The sequence below is a fragment of the Archocentrus centrarchus genome, unplaced genomic scaffold (assembly GCF_007364275.1).
Source record: "Archocentrus centrarchus isolate MPI-CPG fArcCen1 unplaced genomic scaffold, fArcCen1 scaffold_43_ctg1, whole genome shotgun sequence".
NCBI lineage: Eukaryota > Metazoa > Chordata > Actinopteri > Cichliformes > Cichlidae > Archocentrus > Archocentrus centrarchus.
The window spans coordinates 1,360,108-1,377,145 of record NW_022060269.1 but is presented as its reverse complement, the minus strand read 5'-3'; the positions used below and the strand labels follow the sequence as shown (position 1 = coordinate 1,377,145).

Genomic DNA, 17,038 nt, shown 5'->3' with positions numbered 1-17,038 from the left:
TGATGGGCCATGTAAAATGGGTGAGCGGAGGCTGAGGTGAATAGCGCACAGAGGATGCCAACTTTCTGCAGTCAATCAATACAGACCTCCAAACTTCATGTGGCCTTCAGGTTAGCTCAAGAACAGTGCATAGAGAGCAGCTGTATCCAAGCCCCACATCACCAAGGGCAATGCAAGGTTCTATATAGAGTTACAGATATGTTCTTATTGTTAACAAAAACAAACGAAATAACAAAAACTGAAATTGAAAAAACATTTTCGTAAACTGAAATAAACAAAAACGATAATTAAAGGGAAAAAACGATAACTAACTAAAACTATCTTGTGTGCTTACAAAACTAACTAAAACGAACTGAAATTATAGATAAAATGACCTTCGTTTTTGTTATTTTACTTACAAGCCTTGTGGACTGATATGAAATCATTTTTTCCGCTCTAGCAGTTTAAGCTGGGAGCGCCGCAACCGTGTGCATGTGCGTGCATGCGTGCGCTCTCCGAGCTGGTCCGAAAAGTAATGACAGCGGTCTCTGCTGAGGAAGCAGCAGAGTCCCATGTGGGGTTTCTTTGAGTACGATAGCACAGATAGAAGCGAGTGTCTTGTTGTGGATGATGAAGAAATGTGTGGAACACTTCTCAAGTAGAACAATCACCAACATCAAACTTCACCTGAGAAGCGCACAAGGCGGCTACGGAAACCCAAAGTGGGGAAAAAGTCCCAGACGGCACTGCATATAAAACACCGGCACACAACCACAAGGTAATCAACGCAAATAGTCCAGCTACACATGCATAACATGAGGTTGGCCACTTGCAGAGCCTGTGGACATCAGCCTGCAAAGACCCAGCTGAAGTTTAATTAGCGAGCATCTAACCAAGCTAGCTCTCTGAGCAGCTCCAAAACAGAACCAGCTGTATGTGATGCGTTCTGATATTATACAACTCGTGTAGGTGTTGTTAGTCTGCTGCACTGACACTGCAGTTTATTGTAGCATTTATTGAGTTTTGGAGTTTGCTTTTCTTGATGTTTCTCCCTGTTGATGCTCATGTGTGTCCTTAATATCACACACATTTAGCACATAGTGCTGCTTTTTTGTGAACAGTTGGTTGTTGAATACAATTTTTTTAATACGGTATCTTTTGCCGAGTTTTTATTACACAATGGTCACTCTTGCACCTGACAAACTATAAAAAAACTAATACTAATACAAACAAAAACTAAACTAAAAAGCATTAAACCAAAAATAAAAACTAATAAAAACGAGAAAAAAAAACGTTCTGAAAACGAACTAAAACTAAACTATAATGTAACATTCAAAACTATTATAACCCTGGTTCTTACAGGCCCGCTGCTGATAAATAAACACTTAATTGTAGAAAAATAAAAAAAAGAAAAAGAATTATAACAAAAAGAACCACGTAGGTACCAAGTCCTCGGCTGTAGATGCTACTGTCAAACTGCTAGTGCAGCCGACAGTCGTGAATGTTGAAGGTGAATGTTCTCTAACATGTCAGTCGACACAACATGTTAAAATAAATTTAAATAAACAAAAACATTTTTTTTGATCACTGGTGACAACAGAAACAACACTGAGTAAGAGACACAAACCTACACCAGTTGTTAAAAATTGATTTCAAATTAATCTTAAGTGCTAAGATTTTTCTGGCAAATTTAATATTTTCACCCAGAGTTTTTATTGAATTACAGGAACCCTGCTTATGACACGCACTGAACACACTGATCCTTCATGGGTTCCTCTGGAGACAAAAATCCTGACTCACCCCAGGATGCTGAGGCATACTTTGCCATTGCGGTAGAAGTTGGGATTGAAGCGGACAGTGTTGTGTCCAGTGGTGATGAGCTTCACTCGCGGTGGGTGGATGGGGTAGTCTGGGGGGCAGCGAAACAGGAAGAGGAAGAAGCCACCCTCGTATGGTGTGTCAAATGGCCCTGTGATCAGGGCATGGATCTGAAGGAGGACAGTCGTGAGGCAGAGGAGTGGGATTAATAGATCAGAGCAAAAAAGGAGGGAAGACTGATAAGAGGGGTCTAAAGAGATGTCTATAGGTAGAGAGGGATGCTAAAAAAGAACAGACTATGGAGCAGAAAATCTAATATCTATCAATAGCTATCAATATCTAACAACTGTCTTGCTGTGAGGAAGAAGTGAACAAATTATCAAATTTTTGTGATTCTGTGACATAACTGTTTTTCTCCACTGGTTAATAGTAGCTTTCAGAATCACTGCAATTCCAGTTGAATGAGAAGACCATTGATGTATACACAGTTTAACCCATTCCAGAAAAAAAAAAGCAAAAAACTAAGATACGCAAAATATTTTTAATAATTGAAGAATGTGCTTGTCTGTTCTGCACTTTTCACAGCTATCGACCTGATCAACTTAACATTTCCCTGGTGTAACACCAAGTCCAGTGCTGACCCCGATATCCTGCATTAAGCCCCGGAATAAGAGGCCACTATTAAAATCTGATTTGCTATAAAGCCAAACATGCTAATGTCAAGTGTAAATGGTGCCATAGGTTGAAAATCTTTTTAGCCTGTACTTTGCCTTTTACCTTGGTCATGTCTTGAGGATCAGGGACTACAAACATCCCCGGTGGAGGTTCCTTGTAGATGGACATGATATCCCTACACACAGAGATAAAGAGAGCACAGATAAGGTTTGTGAACAATTAAGGTTAAAAACTGAATCTTACAAAGAGATCTTGCAAAGCAATATTGCTCCCTAACCACGGACCTAACGTCCCCAAACATCCCAGCAATCCACTGGTAAAACACTGCCCCCTGGTGGTGAATTATTTTAATCTTTGCAGAAAGTAATTATGACATTTTAAGTCCAGTATTGGGCAAACATGTTGAGCCATCCCTCATTTCTTTATATTTTGCTAGAAAAACGGGAAATGGGTACAACAATTTAGTGAAATACAGTATGTAAGGAAAAAACACAGTTTGTAATTCTAAGTAGCTTGAAAGTCACCTTTATTCTTTAGCCTGAACTCTCTCAGGCAAGCTTTCTTGTAATTTCTTTAAGTGGTCTTCAGGAATAGTTCTCAAGGCTTTTTGAAGGACATTTAAAGCTCTGCTTAAATGTTGGCTACCTTCTGTTCTGTTCTCTGTCAACATGATCCCTGTTATGGCTGTGTGCTATATTGTTATCGTTGTGTGGGCGGGATCGTTCTGCATTTTCTCTCTCCCGCTCTCTTCACAGCCAGGGCCACTCCCAAGGTGATCCCCATTCTAATTAAGCACACCTGACAAAAAGAGGTGGCGAGGGGATGCCGTGGAAGGAGAGTGGTGCTCGTGTGGACATCGATTTACTCCTGTCTGTTGGCCGACAACAGATGTGCTCCGGGATTCTGGAGGACTGGATTTTGTCTGTAGGGTTTGTGATGTGTTTGCTAATTTCGTTTAGCAGTAACCCTTCTTTTTTTTCCTCCCCTTGCAGGGCTGGGGGCATCTCCAGTTTGGAGATTGTTTTGTGTTCTGGCTCGTTTTTAGCCTTTTCATGTAAAAAAAACATTTATTATACCGACAGTTTTGCTTTCCTTGTTTATTTTATTGGTCATATGTTGCTCCCTCGTCCCCTAGACCCACAGGACATAACAGTCCCACACTTCTTCAGTGGCATCTGGTGAGGTCAGTCCATGACTTATACTGTTCCGCTGGGTTTTTCATCCACTGCATTGGCAGCGTGTCGAGGATCACCGTCATGCTGAAAAATGAAGCTGTTGCCAATCAGACACTTTCCAAATGGTATTTCACGGTGGATGAAAACCTGACGGTACTCTTCTGTGTTGTGTAGCTAGATAGAAAGACAGTAGATCCTTCAGTTGAAGGTCCAGATGAACCTCTCAGGTCCTGTGTCAGGTCTTTGCTTGATTTTTTCCTGTTTCTTAAGGACATGACTTTCAGATCCCGTTTCATCTGCTGCAGACAGTATTTTAGGCTTTCACGTCTTCTTTTGTCCACTTTCCTCATATTTTTTTAAAAACAAAGTGCACACCATATCAAGATTATCTTTGGAATTTTTTGTATATTTAACTACAGAAATGGAAACAAATGATATGTTTTGCAACAGGCTGCTAGTAAAAAAGAATCTGATTTAAAATTGGTATTTTACAAAGTTGTCTTTTATTTGTAAATGGACAGGTTCTTATATAGCACTTTTCTACTTGGGCACTCAAAGCCTTTATACAACATGTCTCATTCAGCCATTCACACACGCAGTCATACAAGCATTTTTTTTAATGTCTAAGTGATTTCGCTCCAACATTCACATCGGAAGCAATTCAGGGTTCAGTATCTTGCCTGAGGATGCTTTGGCATGCAAACTGGGACAACCGGGGATTGAACCACCACTAACAATTAGTAGATGACCTGCTGAGCCATTTGTAGACAACACTGGTTCATCCCTTGAGTTAGGCAGACTTTTATGCTTGAATGATTCTGAGGTGCTCCCAAGAAAGCCCTGGAGATCTGGAAATGAAAAGCTGCTGCAGGCAACCGATCTGCAGGTGAATCCTTCAACAGATTCCTTTATAGAAACTTTGTTATATTTATGGTGTACTCGCACTAGGCCTTATACCATGTCTGAGCACACCCGTTCCTTCTCACCTGCACTCACTCTGCCCTTAAAAATCTGGGACGAGTATTCATCAGTTTGTTTAGCATCTCAACTCATCCGTCTCGTGTTCGCCGTCTCCCTCTCTCTTTAGCACGCAGATACTTTTGAAAAGTACTCTTTCCGAGCACAACGAGGTTCATGACTTTCTGCATTTTGTTTCATTTGGGCGATTTCTGAAATGTGTGCCACACTGTCGTCTCTTACATCGTATAGATTTATTAAATGCACAACAGTCATTTTGACAGTGGTAGCCATCTATGAAGAAGTATTGGAGTTCTGTGCTTGAGCACAGCTAGGTATATCGCTTCCAGGGTAAAATCTTCACAGCACCGTCATCTGGACTGTGGGATACAAACGTAGTCGGGCATCAAACGGATTGTCTTATCTGAATGCACCCTTACTTCTTCTAGACTATGTCGACAGTATGACAGAGGGACGAAGCTACAAACGATGTGGGGCAAAAGATACTGCTGTAAAGGAATGAGGTGCTCCTGATTTATAACATGCTTATAATGTAATTTTTTTTTTTTAAGTCCCTTTGATCTTGTTTTCATAATTGTCGACAGCCAAGCTCTACTGAAAAAACAAGATACTGTTTACAAATGTTTTCATTACATTCCACTCATTGAAAAGATGCATACAAAAATTAACAAGTGCTTCTTGGCAATATACTGTTGGAAAGCCTGTTTATTTCCCCTTAAATGGAGCCACATTTGTTTGCAGGTTGAGCAGCAGAGTTGAGTGTGTGGGTTGCGCCCATGAAAAAATAGTCAAATCTTCTCTGCCAACACCAAACAGATTATTCTGCTATTGACTCTTGTTTGGTATTATTTATTGGATTGGATGACTTAAGTCTGAAGAAACAAGACATACTGGCAATTTGACAATTTATTAATTTATCAAAGGCTGTTGTGGCTGTGTATGGAAGAACCATACACAGCCACAACAGGCAGACACCTCCTCCTCATGCTGCTCACACACTGCTGTGGGATGGCATGCTATTCTGCAACCAGCATTTGTCACAAATCAGCCAATGTGGCTGTGTTGGTCACTCTGGCACAAACAGTACGCCCAAGCTGATCCCACATGTATTCAATAGGGTTGAGGTCAGGACTGCAGGAAGGCCATTCCATCCTCTCCACTCCCAAATTCTGGAGGTAGTCTCTGTGAGGGTGAGTGCTGTCATCTAGGATAGTTTGGTCCCAAACTGTGGAGATATGGCATTGCCACTGGCTGCAGAATATCATCTCCATCTCTCTCTGCATTGAGATTGCCTCCAATGATGACAAGCCTGACTGTCAGCACCTGGGGTACCAGAAGCTCAAAACAAGCATAGCAGAATAAGCTGTTTGGCATTGGCAGAGAAGATTTGGCAAGTTTTTTATGGGCGCAACCCACATACTCAACTATGCTGCTCAGCCTGCAAATGCATTTTCCTTATAAATGCGGCTCCATTCAAGGGGGGAAAAAAACAGGCTTTCCAAACTGTGTAAGATTTATTGCCAAGAAGCATTGTTACAACAAAGACATAAGCGACCAAACACAAATTCCTTTACTTTACGTTAAGTTTAGTTGGCAGCAGAAATCTCTCAGAAAACCACAGCAACAGGAATGTTCAAGCTATTCTGCTGGGTAAACGGGTAAAGGATTAAGTGAACTAGTATATTACATTAACTTGGGTTAAGTGATCCCTTAATAACTTTATTCTTAATTAAGCATACAGTATCTATTTAGTTAAATCAAATTAGTGAGTACATGTATGTGTGGGTTGAATTAAAGCAACATCTTGAAACACAGGCTCTGTGTGTTGTGTAAAATGCTGCGCTACTCTTCCAAATGTCAGATTTCACTTTCGATTTTATGCCATAGGTTACCTGAAAAATTCTAACCTGCGTCAGACTTTGTGTGTGATTCTTTCTTAAATTTACCTCTTTATCCTCAGGATGCACTGCTGGGAAGCCTTTTCGTTGTCCCAGTCCGTGCTGAGAGTTGGGTCCCAGGAAGTGGCGTTGATTTGAGATAGGAGGCCCGCTCCTGCTGCTCCTAGCCCAACACCGGGGAGAGGAGAGGAGGCATGTACACTGGGAGACACGGCCACGACGGGTGGCGAGGAGCCGGGAGTCAATGTGTTTCCAAAACTGACTGGGGTAGCAGTGACAGCGGACAGAGGGGCCACAACAGCTGTTAGGCCACTCTGCGCGGCGGCGGCAGGAGGAGGAGAGGCCGGGCTGGAGCTGGAGTGCGCACCGCCAGTGGCCGAGTGTCCCATCGGCAGAGAATTACCCAAAATCGGCAGCTGCGAGGCTCCGCTGCCCTGTCCGGTAACGTCTAAGCCAAGGGCACTGCTGCTGGACTCCTCTCCAAAGCTGTCCGCCATGGCACACAAGCTAGCAAGCTAGAGTAAACCGTTGGTGTTGAGTAATTTATAATTTTCCCCTGCGCTGCATTGGCAGTAGAATTTAAAGTTACCTGCTTCCTTTGTCGCTCAGCGGGATTAGACGGCAGGAAAACTGGGTAGAGGCGAGGCCAGAAAACAAGGTAATTCTTCCCAAGACATGGTGGATATTCAACGTTAGCTTAACTGTTTACCCCCAGGCCTCCAAAAAAGTGTTCAGTCTTCAGTAAAATTATAACGCCACGGTGTTACGGCTGACGGAGCAGCTCACTGCCCGCTGGTTTAAACCAGTATGTCATCAGAATATTTGGTTTAATACGAACCACATCCCTACGTGTTAAGATCGCAACTTCAGGATCTAATTTCTCACCAGTTAAACCAACGGAAAGAATCACACACGGAACATCCGGAGAGAAATTTCAAAGTAAAATTCCACATACGTGGTATTAAAAATGTATGTTTTTATTTTTCATTTTACTATTTTGTCATAAAGTCTAAACAACACGTCATCCTTTAAAAACGACGTCATAGGTCGTTTGTGCAGGCACGCTCAATATGAATATTATTTTGTTTATTTTAGAAAACAATTACCACCCAACTACTTACCAACATTTTCTTTTTGCTTTATGCTACTGGGTGCTGAAGCTCGGGTCCTCCGTTCCTGGAATCTGCTGGAGCCATCCTCCCAGTCTGGGGGTCACTTCCCCGAGTCTTCCGATTACCACGGGGTCCTGTGGTACGTCACCCGCTCTGTCATCTTGGAAGATATTGATTGGTTCCAAACTGCAACCTGTGGACTGCCACTGGCTGCAGAATCTCATGGTGATATATCTGCACTGAGATTCCCTCCAATGATGACAAGACTTGTTTTTGCAGTGAAGGACATGTCAATAGCAGAATAAGCCGTTTAACATTGGCAGAGAAAATTTGGCAAATTTTTCATGGGGGCAGCCCACATACTGAACTGTGTTGCATTCTCAACTCTACTGCTCAAGCCACAAATGCATTTTCCTTACAAGTGTGGCCCCATTTCAGGTGACATAAATAGGCTTTCCAATGGTACAAGATTTGCCAGGAAACATTGTTGTAACAAAGAAATAAACAGTTTTTTTTTTTACATCCTTACACATAAACCCTAAGAATTGTCAGAGGGCTTATATTAATTTTTACCATGACTGTGTGTGTTGGCACCTCAGCCCAAGAGAACACCACTTGGAGCCTCCCCTTAAATTCACTCTGCTGGTAAAATAAGCAGTCTCTTTTTCATAACTCTATTAGTTGATCAAATAAATCTACATATTTATATTACATTTATAGTTTGTTGCACAACCTTTTGAGGCAATCACTGCAGTCAAGTGATTTCTGTACCTCTCAGTCAGACTTCTGCACCTCTTGACGGGTATTTCGGCCCACTCCCTCATGATCAAACTGCTCCAGATGTTTCAGGTTTGAAGTGTGCCTTCTCCAAACTGCATGTTTCAGCTCCTTCCACAGATGTTCAATATGATTTAGATCAGGGCTCAGAGAAGGCCACTTCAGAATAGTCCAGTGTTTTGTTCTAAGTCATTCCTGAGTGTTTTTAACTGTGTTTTGGGTCATACTGTTGGAAGACCCATGACCTGTGACTGAGCCAAAGCTTTCCAACACTGGGCAGCACATTTGGCTCCAGAATGCCTTGACAATCTTGAGATTTCATTGTACCCTGCAGAGATTAGACACCACATGCCAGTTGTAGCAAAGCAGCACCAGAACATACAGTCACCTCCAAGTTCCACAGTAGGTACAGTGTTGTCTTTGTATGCTTCATTTTTGCATCTCTAAACAGAGTTGATGTGACTCACCAAAACGCACTGGTTGTTGTGTCTCCCAGCACAGTCTCAAGAACAGGGAGGAGATACCAGGAGTCCCTAGGTTACTCTTGGATAGCTGGACAGGGCTGTAGACCGTCCTTAACCCCAACAGGAGGACCAGTTTCTGCTCCTTTATGCAGGAATGAACAGATAAGCACTGCCAGGGCCCTACAAAATGACCTCCAGCAGGCCACTGGTATGAATATATGACCAGACTTCATAAGGGGGCCTGACACCAAACATCTTGTTTATAAAAATCACAAGACTATCAGAACTATTAGTTGTGTGACATTTTTACCTCAAACACACAACACAGTCTTCATTTAAAAAAAAAAAAATTAATTATTCTTTTATATTTTCAGGTTAAACAATGAAGGTTCTTGGAATAGGGGTGGTGATTATATGATCAGGCTACTGCAACCACAGTGCTTCGGGGACTTCATATCACCAAGCAGTGATTCTCATGTGGTAAATAAACTTTTTCTACTCTGAGCACTCAAAGCACTTTACCGTATCTTGCCAGATGTTCAAGATTTTTACTGTACTGTTTATTGTAACTGACATTTTATTAGAACATGCAGGAACAAATATGTCCACCCAACCCCACAAGGAAATGAGTATTTTACCATGTACAGAAATGTATTCTTACCTGCACTGTCATAACAGTGATTATACTTAATTGCCTGTTTGTCTAAAGTTTAAACAACTTTCCCTGTTTGTAACTGGTAACAAGTTTACAATAAAACACTTAAATGTACCATTTGAGAACTTCATTTTGACTACAAACTACAGCAATATTGACAACATTCTAGACAATGTCAAAAATTCAAACTTTTAGTAGACAAACCTATTGTATCAATTTGAAAACCCTGGGTGACTTCTTGAGTTATGTTCACAAGATTTTCAGTAAATTCGGACCTTGAGCTAAGGTCACAGATCTGAACTCAGGAGTTTTAGGAGATGAACCTAAAATCGATTTTGGGAAAAAAAAAAAAAAAAAAAAAGCAGCACAGCTCCTTGTTCCAGTTATGCTCACAAAATTGGGTGTCCAAACTACCTTCCCATGTAACAAGAAGCACGGCACCAAAAAGAAAAGAAACAGCAGTAAGCACATCAGAACCTGCACTCAGTGAGGACCGGGAGACACGAACATGATTTGACATGTGTCTAAGCAGTCAATTTTGAGTCTTGGCCCTGCTGTAATGGACTGTTAGGTCAGCGATGCAAGTTTTGTTTACCCGTTTAACCATTTGTTGACTATATGGTCACCACGTGTCAATTCTGAGAGCCAAAAACCAAACCGAGCACCCTGCTGGCCAAAGACATTAAATGCAACCAAACCCTGCAAGACAAAAGAGTTGACAATCTTGGCAATACTAGAGTAAACACATTTATTTTGGACAGACCCCCACCCCAAAAACTGAAATTAAGTCTCATATCAGAAACAAATACAAGTGTAGAAACAAAAATGTAGGATTTGAAGTTTAATATCAGATGCATCTTCCTTTAATTTGTTTTCCTGTTGATTGGAATGGCCCATCAGCTTGTTCAGAGTTCCTGTTCTGAGAAACCCCTCTTCCACATGGAAGGAAGGTAGTGAAAAGGGAGCAAGGAAGGAGAGAACGAGGGATTGGAATTGAAGGAGTTACGGGGTGCATTTCCAAGTTTACATGGCAAACAAAATGAGGAATGCCACCATCAGACAGAAGAGCCCCATAGCCTCAGACAGGGCGAAGCCCAGGATGGCGTAGGAGAAAAGCTGCTGCTTCAGGGAGGGGTTCCTGTGGAGGAGAGCAGACATTCAGATTCTGTTTGCATTACAACTAAACGCATTTAGTCATCTTGCAGGATCAATACTAATGTTCTACCATAACAGACCTGCAGTGCCAGTTTTAGCACAAGGTTTCACCATCTAGAGCAACACTAGAAATGCACCAGTTTGTCGAGTCCAAAATTGTAAAAGTCTGACATGCAGATTCTAATTTTTGGTTTAACAGCATGTGTTTAATTTTGAAACTAACAAGTTTTTCTATTAGTAATAAAACAGACCATTTCATTTTACATAGACATCTATAGCAGGCTCCTGCAACACCGCCTCAAACTCTAGTTAGGGACGGTGTTGCTAGGCTGCTTTCAGCTTCCTCGTGTACTTCATGTAGACCACTTGTTCTGGTGAGCACTGTGGCAGTATGTGTTAATGCTCCTGAGAGGTTTACACCTGCGACATCACCAATCATGGTCTATAAGCTGAAAACTGCCCCATCCCATCACCAGTAGACTGTTGCAGTAAACAGAATTTCAGTGCACTCGAGCGCTACAAGAAACCCACGTTCCTCATAAAGCCACTGGTTTAATTGCACACATTTCACTAAAAACAAAAATTAGATTCAATATTACAAGCTCCCCTTTTTATTGAACCATAGCACAAACCATTGCTGAGCAATGATATGCTTTAAATTTGTAATTCTCAAACATTGTAAAATAAAGTTAAAACTGAGGGTTCTCTTCTAATTTACACAGTATAAAATCCTGAGTAAGTGTTTGAGCGGTCACTTCAGAAAGTGTGCCCCCCCCCCCAAAAAAAAGTTTAAACTTGAGAAAAAGAACTGTTGGTGCTCACAAAGGAGGAGAGTTATCGCAGCATTTCCAAGTGTGAAGAACTGGAGTGAGAAGTATCATCAAAAAATTCAGAGAGCCACACAGTGCAGAAGAAGTCTGGCAGACGTAGGAAGATTTCAAAGACTCTGGAATAAAATCTAGTAAGATGTCTCAGGACCCGGAACGACCTGGCCAGATCCGGTATTGTAGTCTCAAGAAGACCATCACTACAGCCCTGCACAGGAATGGACTGCCAGGTTACAGAGCAAGAAAAACAAAAACCTCCCACTTCTGGAAAGAGGTTCAAGCCAGACTGAAGCACGCCAAGCAGGGCTGCAAAGAAAGATCACTTTGGTGGTCGACTAATCTGTAAATTTTTTTGATTAGTCAGTGATTATTTCAAGATTAATGTGATTAATGTGATCACAATAAATATCAAACAATGCATATTAAAGTGAATGCAATTTTATTTTTAAATGAAATGTGCAAATAAGTAAAAACTGTCCAAAAGTTCAAATAAGGCTTCAAATTAAAGATTTTTTTTGTCCAAAACTGAAAAGTTTAGGGGAGGATTCAGTTCATGAAGAGGTTTACTATTCAGAATGAGTGCTGATATTAATGTGAGAACCCCCCCCCCCCCCCCCCCCCCAAAAAAAAAAAACCCAGTCACCACAGTGAAACTTGGTGTTGGGAGTATCATGCTACGGTGTGTCTGGAGCTGGGAATCTCATTAAGGTGGAAAAAAATTGAGGATGTGTGAATATTCTGAAAGAAAACCTCAAGCAGTCAGCAACCAAACCGGGTCTGGGTCTTTGCTTTGTCTTCCAACATGGCCCAAAACATGTTGCTCCTGGTGAAGAACTACCTCCAGAAGACCAAAGTGAACTGGCCTGCACAGAGCCCTGACTTGAATCACTGAAGACCAAGGTCCATGCCAGAAGACCATGAAATTTTGAGCTTGAGATTTGCCAAAGCAGCATGGGCTGGAATTGCTCAGAAGACATGAGACTTGCTGAAAACAAAAAGGCTGTTCAGCAAAAATGATACACAATTGACTTATATCAGGGGGGCTAATAACTGACCCTGATAATTTTGGGATTTTGTGAATTTGTGTGCAAAATAAGCATCCAAAAATAAAACTTGATGTTTGGAAAAACTTTAAAAGTCTTGCTCAGTTTTACAACACTTTGAAAATATTAAAAATAAAGAGGAAATTTTCCTAAAAATTCTGTCATCCGTATTCCTGGCCATTTCTGTCCAAAGCACTGAGCAACCCCACAAACTAATGTGTAAAAACATCACCTGGCATAGCCAATGATAAGGCTGCCGAACACGGTTCCAATTCCAGCTCCTGAACCAGCCACACCAACTGTAGCAGCACCAGCACCAATGAATTTGGCAGCAGTGTCAATGTCCCGGGAAACAGCACTCGTCTGGAAGGAGCGGGTCAGAACTGCAGACTGGTTGACTGGAAACAGGGCCTGGGTAAAGATGGAAAATACAAGAGTCAAGAGCATTATAATAATGTCTACGGAGCGCTTTGTGTCGATAGACTTTTAGGCCACTGTCAAGTAGTTTTCACCACAGATGTCTAACCAAGTGTGAGGTGATGTGCTGAGCCACATTGCTCCATAGTGTAACAGTGGCTGTCTGCTTCTAAAGCTAGCGATAGTCCACAGTTTGCTTGTGGGACCAAAAAAATAAATAAATAAAAATGTAAAAAGTCAGTCTTCAAAATACTAAATGCTTCAACATGGCATCAAAATAATTTGCTCTTCAGTTTTATGCCAGTCATTTTCATCTTTATGAAGATTATTTCAGCAATGCGATAAAAGTTCTCAATATGGTCATTTGAGCTCACTGAACTTTATTCTTCAACTTCCTTTTGAAAATATACGAGTTTAACATGTTTGCAGCCTTCCTCTCGTCACACTCAGTACTGAGGATCCGCTGCAGCCTCTTCATCAGCACCTCAAGCTCACACTCCTCCTACTGCAAGGACTCGAATAGCTCAAAGTTTAACGATATGAATTAACTCCATGAGTTGAAACAGTTTGCTGATTTGAAAACACAAGGAAAGAAACTGTTCTTTAAGGCTACCCGAGTGGAAAAAAACTGATATGTACATTAAAGAAAACAAACGTTCCTGATCAATTTGTGACTTTTGCATCTTAATACAATTATTAATCCATTAAAATTTGTGATGCTGATTGTGTGTCCACAGTAAAATGGCTCCAAATCCTGCGTCGTTAGTGCTCTTGACTGCTTATGGCCTACAGACTGGATTAGAAGCTTACAACCTCACGTTAAAGGAACTAAATCCTCAATGGAGTGAAAATTGTTTACCCAATCAAAGTTCTAAAGATTGAATATGTAAAATGCTTTTCAATTTCCTGAAAATTGCAGCAGCTTTTAACTGAGACCATTTGCTTTTAAACAAAATCCATAAAGTTCCATTTTTGCATTCTACCACTCAGCCAAACGCTATTAAGAAATGACTGAGGAATATTGTACTATTGATTTAATGTGTTCTAAGTGAACTTGCTGCAGTGATTTAATGATTGTGAAAGTACAGACCTGTTGCTCCGCTGTGGGTTCAGGTCTGTTGAAGAGGAAGCCTGAGACTGGCCGGGCCAGGACTCTGGACCCCCCACGCAGCTGCAAGCAGACAGACACACATTACAAACAATCTGGGAAATAAATGGTAAATGGACTAGTTCTTATATAGCGCTTTTCTACTCAGTATGAGCACTCAAAGCACTTACACAACCTGTGCATTCACCCATGCACTCCCATTCACACAAGCACTTCCATTTTTACAAAGCTAAGTGCTTTTTAATTAATTAACATTCATACGCATTCATACTCCGACAGAACGGTCGGAGAGCAACTTGGGGTTAAGTATCTTGCCCAAGGATACATTGGCATGTAGCCTGGAGTAGCCAGGATTCGAACCGCTGACCTTCTGATCAGTAGGTGACCTGCTCTACCTACTGAGCTACAGCCACCCCTGTAGTAAATAAATAAGGGAAGCGCTGATTCTGTGATGATGCAGATGTTTTATAACCACCACAATGAGGCTGATGACCACTGCTGATAGGTTTTGCAATTAAATTTTCATTAACGTTTAAAAGCTCTTCACAGCATTTTCTAAAAAAAATGTATCTAGCACAAAATTAATTCTGGCATAAACAATCATGCTCATGTGCCAGCACGATTCAACTATAACAGCAGCTACCCTTCTACATCACTGGTTTTGGACAGAAGATGTGTGATCTGTGTGTACTTTCATAGTCAAGAAAAATCTGCTTTTGAAAGTTATCAATGGAAAATATGCAGGATGAGTAGAACTCAGCCACTGTCATAATACTACATTGAAGAAATCTGGCTAAAATAAGGAGGTAATGGCTAAGGTTCTACTGATGGACAATGTCACATGAACATGGCAGTAGCTCCCCAGTCAAGGTGATCCAGTTTCTCCAGTGAGAAACTATTAACATAGCTTTTCAGCTGAAAAGGTTACACTGACCAACACCGCTATGCTCGAGGTGCCCCAGCATACTTCAGACTAGGCTGAAGCTGTTACAAAGCGTGGACCAAACAAGGCTGTCATTCAGTTATCAGTGACATCAGCTGCTGTTAACAAGGATGCTCAAGATCTTAATTGCTGACTCTCATTCAAATACCACACAAAAATCTTATTCAAGGCATCATAGTTGACATACCACAGCTGGAGAAGTGATGAACTTGGTGCAGGCATACATGGCTGGAACCTGGAGAGAAAGATTTTAAAGTTAGTGCTCTGACAATCATTTCTAAATTGTGAAAAGGGTTATTAACAGTCATATTACTTCCATTTCAAAGACTGGAATTAGCAATTCTCATGTGTTTCAAGGGCAATTTAAAAAAAACAAAACAAAAAAAAAACAAAAAAAAAAAAAAAAAAAAAACACACTCAAGGGCTGACAAGGTTGAGACTCCAATTCTGCACCTTTTTAAATCTCTGCTGCCTTCAAAGACATACCGTAGTTTAGGTCTGCAGCTCAGGTTTAACCCATACAAGAGTTAATTATGTTTGCCACAACCAGTTTAAGGAGAAATTACAGATACAAAAAATAACTGGAGTATGCAGGGGTTGGGTGAAGCAACAAGTTAAGACACTGGCCTGTTCCTAGTTGCAGCTCATCCAATAGGTTAATCCAATTTGAACGCTTACTCCAAGGATCAGCTCCAGACAAACTGATAGTAATCCACATACAACTGCGCCCACTTTGAGACACCATTAACTGAAGGATATTTTTGCTTTCTGTCAATTGATTGTTTTGGAGAAAAAAAAAAAAAAAAAGTTAATGGGAGGGGGGGGGGGGGGGGGGGGGGGGGGGGGGGTAGAACATTGACTTTAGGGGGGGGGGGGTCATCTTATAGGACTGTGCCCCTTGCTTAGACTCGGGTTTGACTTGCTGTCCTAGAGAGGAAGCATCGGAGCTAAGCTACTTAGCTAGCTAGCACACAGACGTGAAGGTCAAAAATGAGCCAGAGACAGTCACATAAGGCGTGGATGGCAAACACGGCGCGCACTCCACTACAACATTTCAAGCCATCCTACAACGCAGTGACAAGAGGCTGCGCGACACTAGCCGTGTCATTGCAGCGGCGGATTGATTCAAAGCTCGGCAGGCCCGGATTGTCAGACATTTTACATTTAGCTGCCTGTGACAGCCGCTTGTCCGCGCTGCGCCCGGTATGTGACCCGCTACACGAACCGGGAAAACGACAACCACAGCAACTGACCGAAACTGCCTCCATATTATAACTAGTCTATTTTCAGTTATAGGAATACAACTAGAACATACGAATCGTCTTCGAAGTCATTCATAAGAACCAAATCATTGAATGGCCGTCCTAGCCTGCTAGCGCTGACAGTTAGCTGTACAAACATTTCCTGATGCACCGTAGTCGTTTGAATGCTTGAAACACGCGCATTTACGAAAAGGCCTAAGTTGATTACAAAGTGCATAAACGAACACAGGCAAAGATTACCGGCTGGATAGGGATTTCGGAGGGTCCGCTAATAGATGCTCTGTTGCACAGCTGCAGTCAGCGAAGGCAGAATGAGTTAAACTGTCACCTTGTCATTTATAAGCTTAGCATCTACGTCCTAAAAGCTCATTGGTAAGATACCTCCACCCCTCATTCATAACTGACCCATCTCCATGTTACATCCGCCTCGCTAGCCTATCGGATAGAGCTTTATTGAGCTACAACTTTATGACTGGCCGGTAGGTTTACGAAGGTGGGACCAAAGGAAATTTCATTATTTTATTGGACGGTATTGCGGGGAACGACGAGTTTACGAGGCGCGACCTTTTAAACCACCTCCAGTGTCCTATAACCCTATTGGTCCGTTTTTGGGAAGTCCACTGTCCTTGAGTAATTCAGGGTGCGTTCCAATAGGTTTATTAAATGCAAACACAATCGATATACAACAACATGCCTTCTACATCATTCAGTTAGAAGAGGTGCTTTCAAGATATACATTTCAAAAAGGCAAT

The 17,038-nt window shown here is 41.6% G+C and overlaps 2 protein-coding genes across 4 annotated transcripts in view; both read right to left on the bottom strand.

The window, feature by feature from the left end:
* ube2z (ubiquitin-conjugating enzyme E2Z) overlaps window positions 1-7,441 on the bottom strand; it is a 12,352-nt gene extending 4,911 nt beyond the window's left edge. The window contains exons 1-4 of one of the 2 annotated variants that reach the window (XM_030724937.1): window positions 7,113-7,441; window positions 6,572-7,038; window positions 2,575-2,647; window positions 1,780-1,967 (exon numbers count right to left, since the gene is read on the bottom strand). In XM_030724937.1, coding sequence (XP_030580797.1) covers window positions 1,780-1,967; window positions 2,575-2,647; window positions 6,572-7,020 — 710 coding nt within the window. In that variant the 5' untranslated portion in view covers window positions 7,021-7,038; window positions 7,113-7,441. Of the gene's footprint in view, window positions 1-1,779; window positions 1,968-2,574; window positions 2,648-6,571 lie in introns of both variants that reach the window. The other variant, XM_030724936.1, reaches the window with a different exon arrangement.
* Window positions 7,442-10,260: 2,819 nt separating this feature from the next.
* On the bottom strand, window positions 10,261-16,658 carry atp5mc1 (ATP synthase membrane subunit c locus 1). 2 transcript variants are annotated; one of them, XM_030724926.1, is made up of 6 exons: window positions 16,527-16,658; window positions 15,652-15,792; window positions 15,212-15,259; window positions 14,064-14,144; window positions 12,789-12,967; window positions 10,261-10,669 (listed from the first exon to the last, which is right to left on the bottom strand). In XM_030724926.1, the coding sequence occupies exons 3-6, from the start codon at window positions 15,248-15,250 to the stop codon at window positions 10,555-10,557; spliced, it is 414 nt and encodes a 137-aa protein (XP_030580786.1). In that variant the 5' UTR covers window positions 15,251-15,259; window positions 15,652-15,792; window positions 16,527-16,658; the 3' UTR covers window positions 10,261-10,554. The 2 variants fall into 2 exon arrangements, with proteins under 2 accessions (XP_030580786.1, XP_030580785.1); XM_030724925.1 differs by lacking the exon at window positions 15,652-15,792 and having other exon boundaries at window positions 16,527-16,651.
* Between the last annotated feature and the right edge of the window lie 380 nt (window positions 16,659-17,038).

Excerpts from the sequence above, each read along its gene's own strand:
- atp5mc1 (XM_030724926.1), bottom strand. The coding sequence starts at position 15,250 with ATGTATGCCTGCACCAAGTTCATCACTTCTCCAGCTGTG. Across the intron at positions 12,968-14,063 it reads AACCCACAGCGGAGCAACAG|GCCCTGTTTCCAGTCAACCA; the intron begins GTCTGTACTTTC and ends ATCTTTACCCAG. Across the intron at positions 10,670-12,788 it reads CTTATCATTGGCTATGCCAG|GAACCCCTCCCTGAAGCAGC; the intron begins GTGATGTTTTTA and ends TCTCCTCCACAG.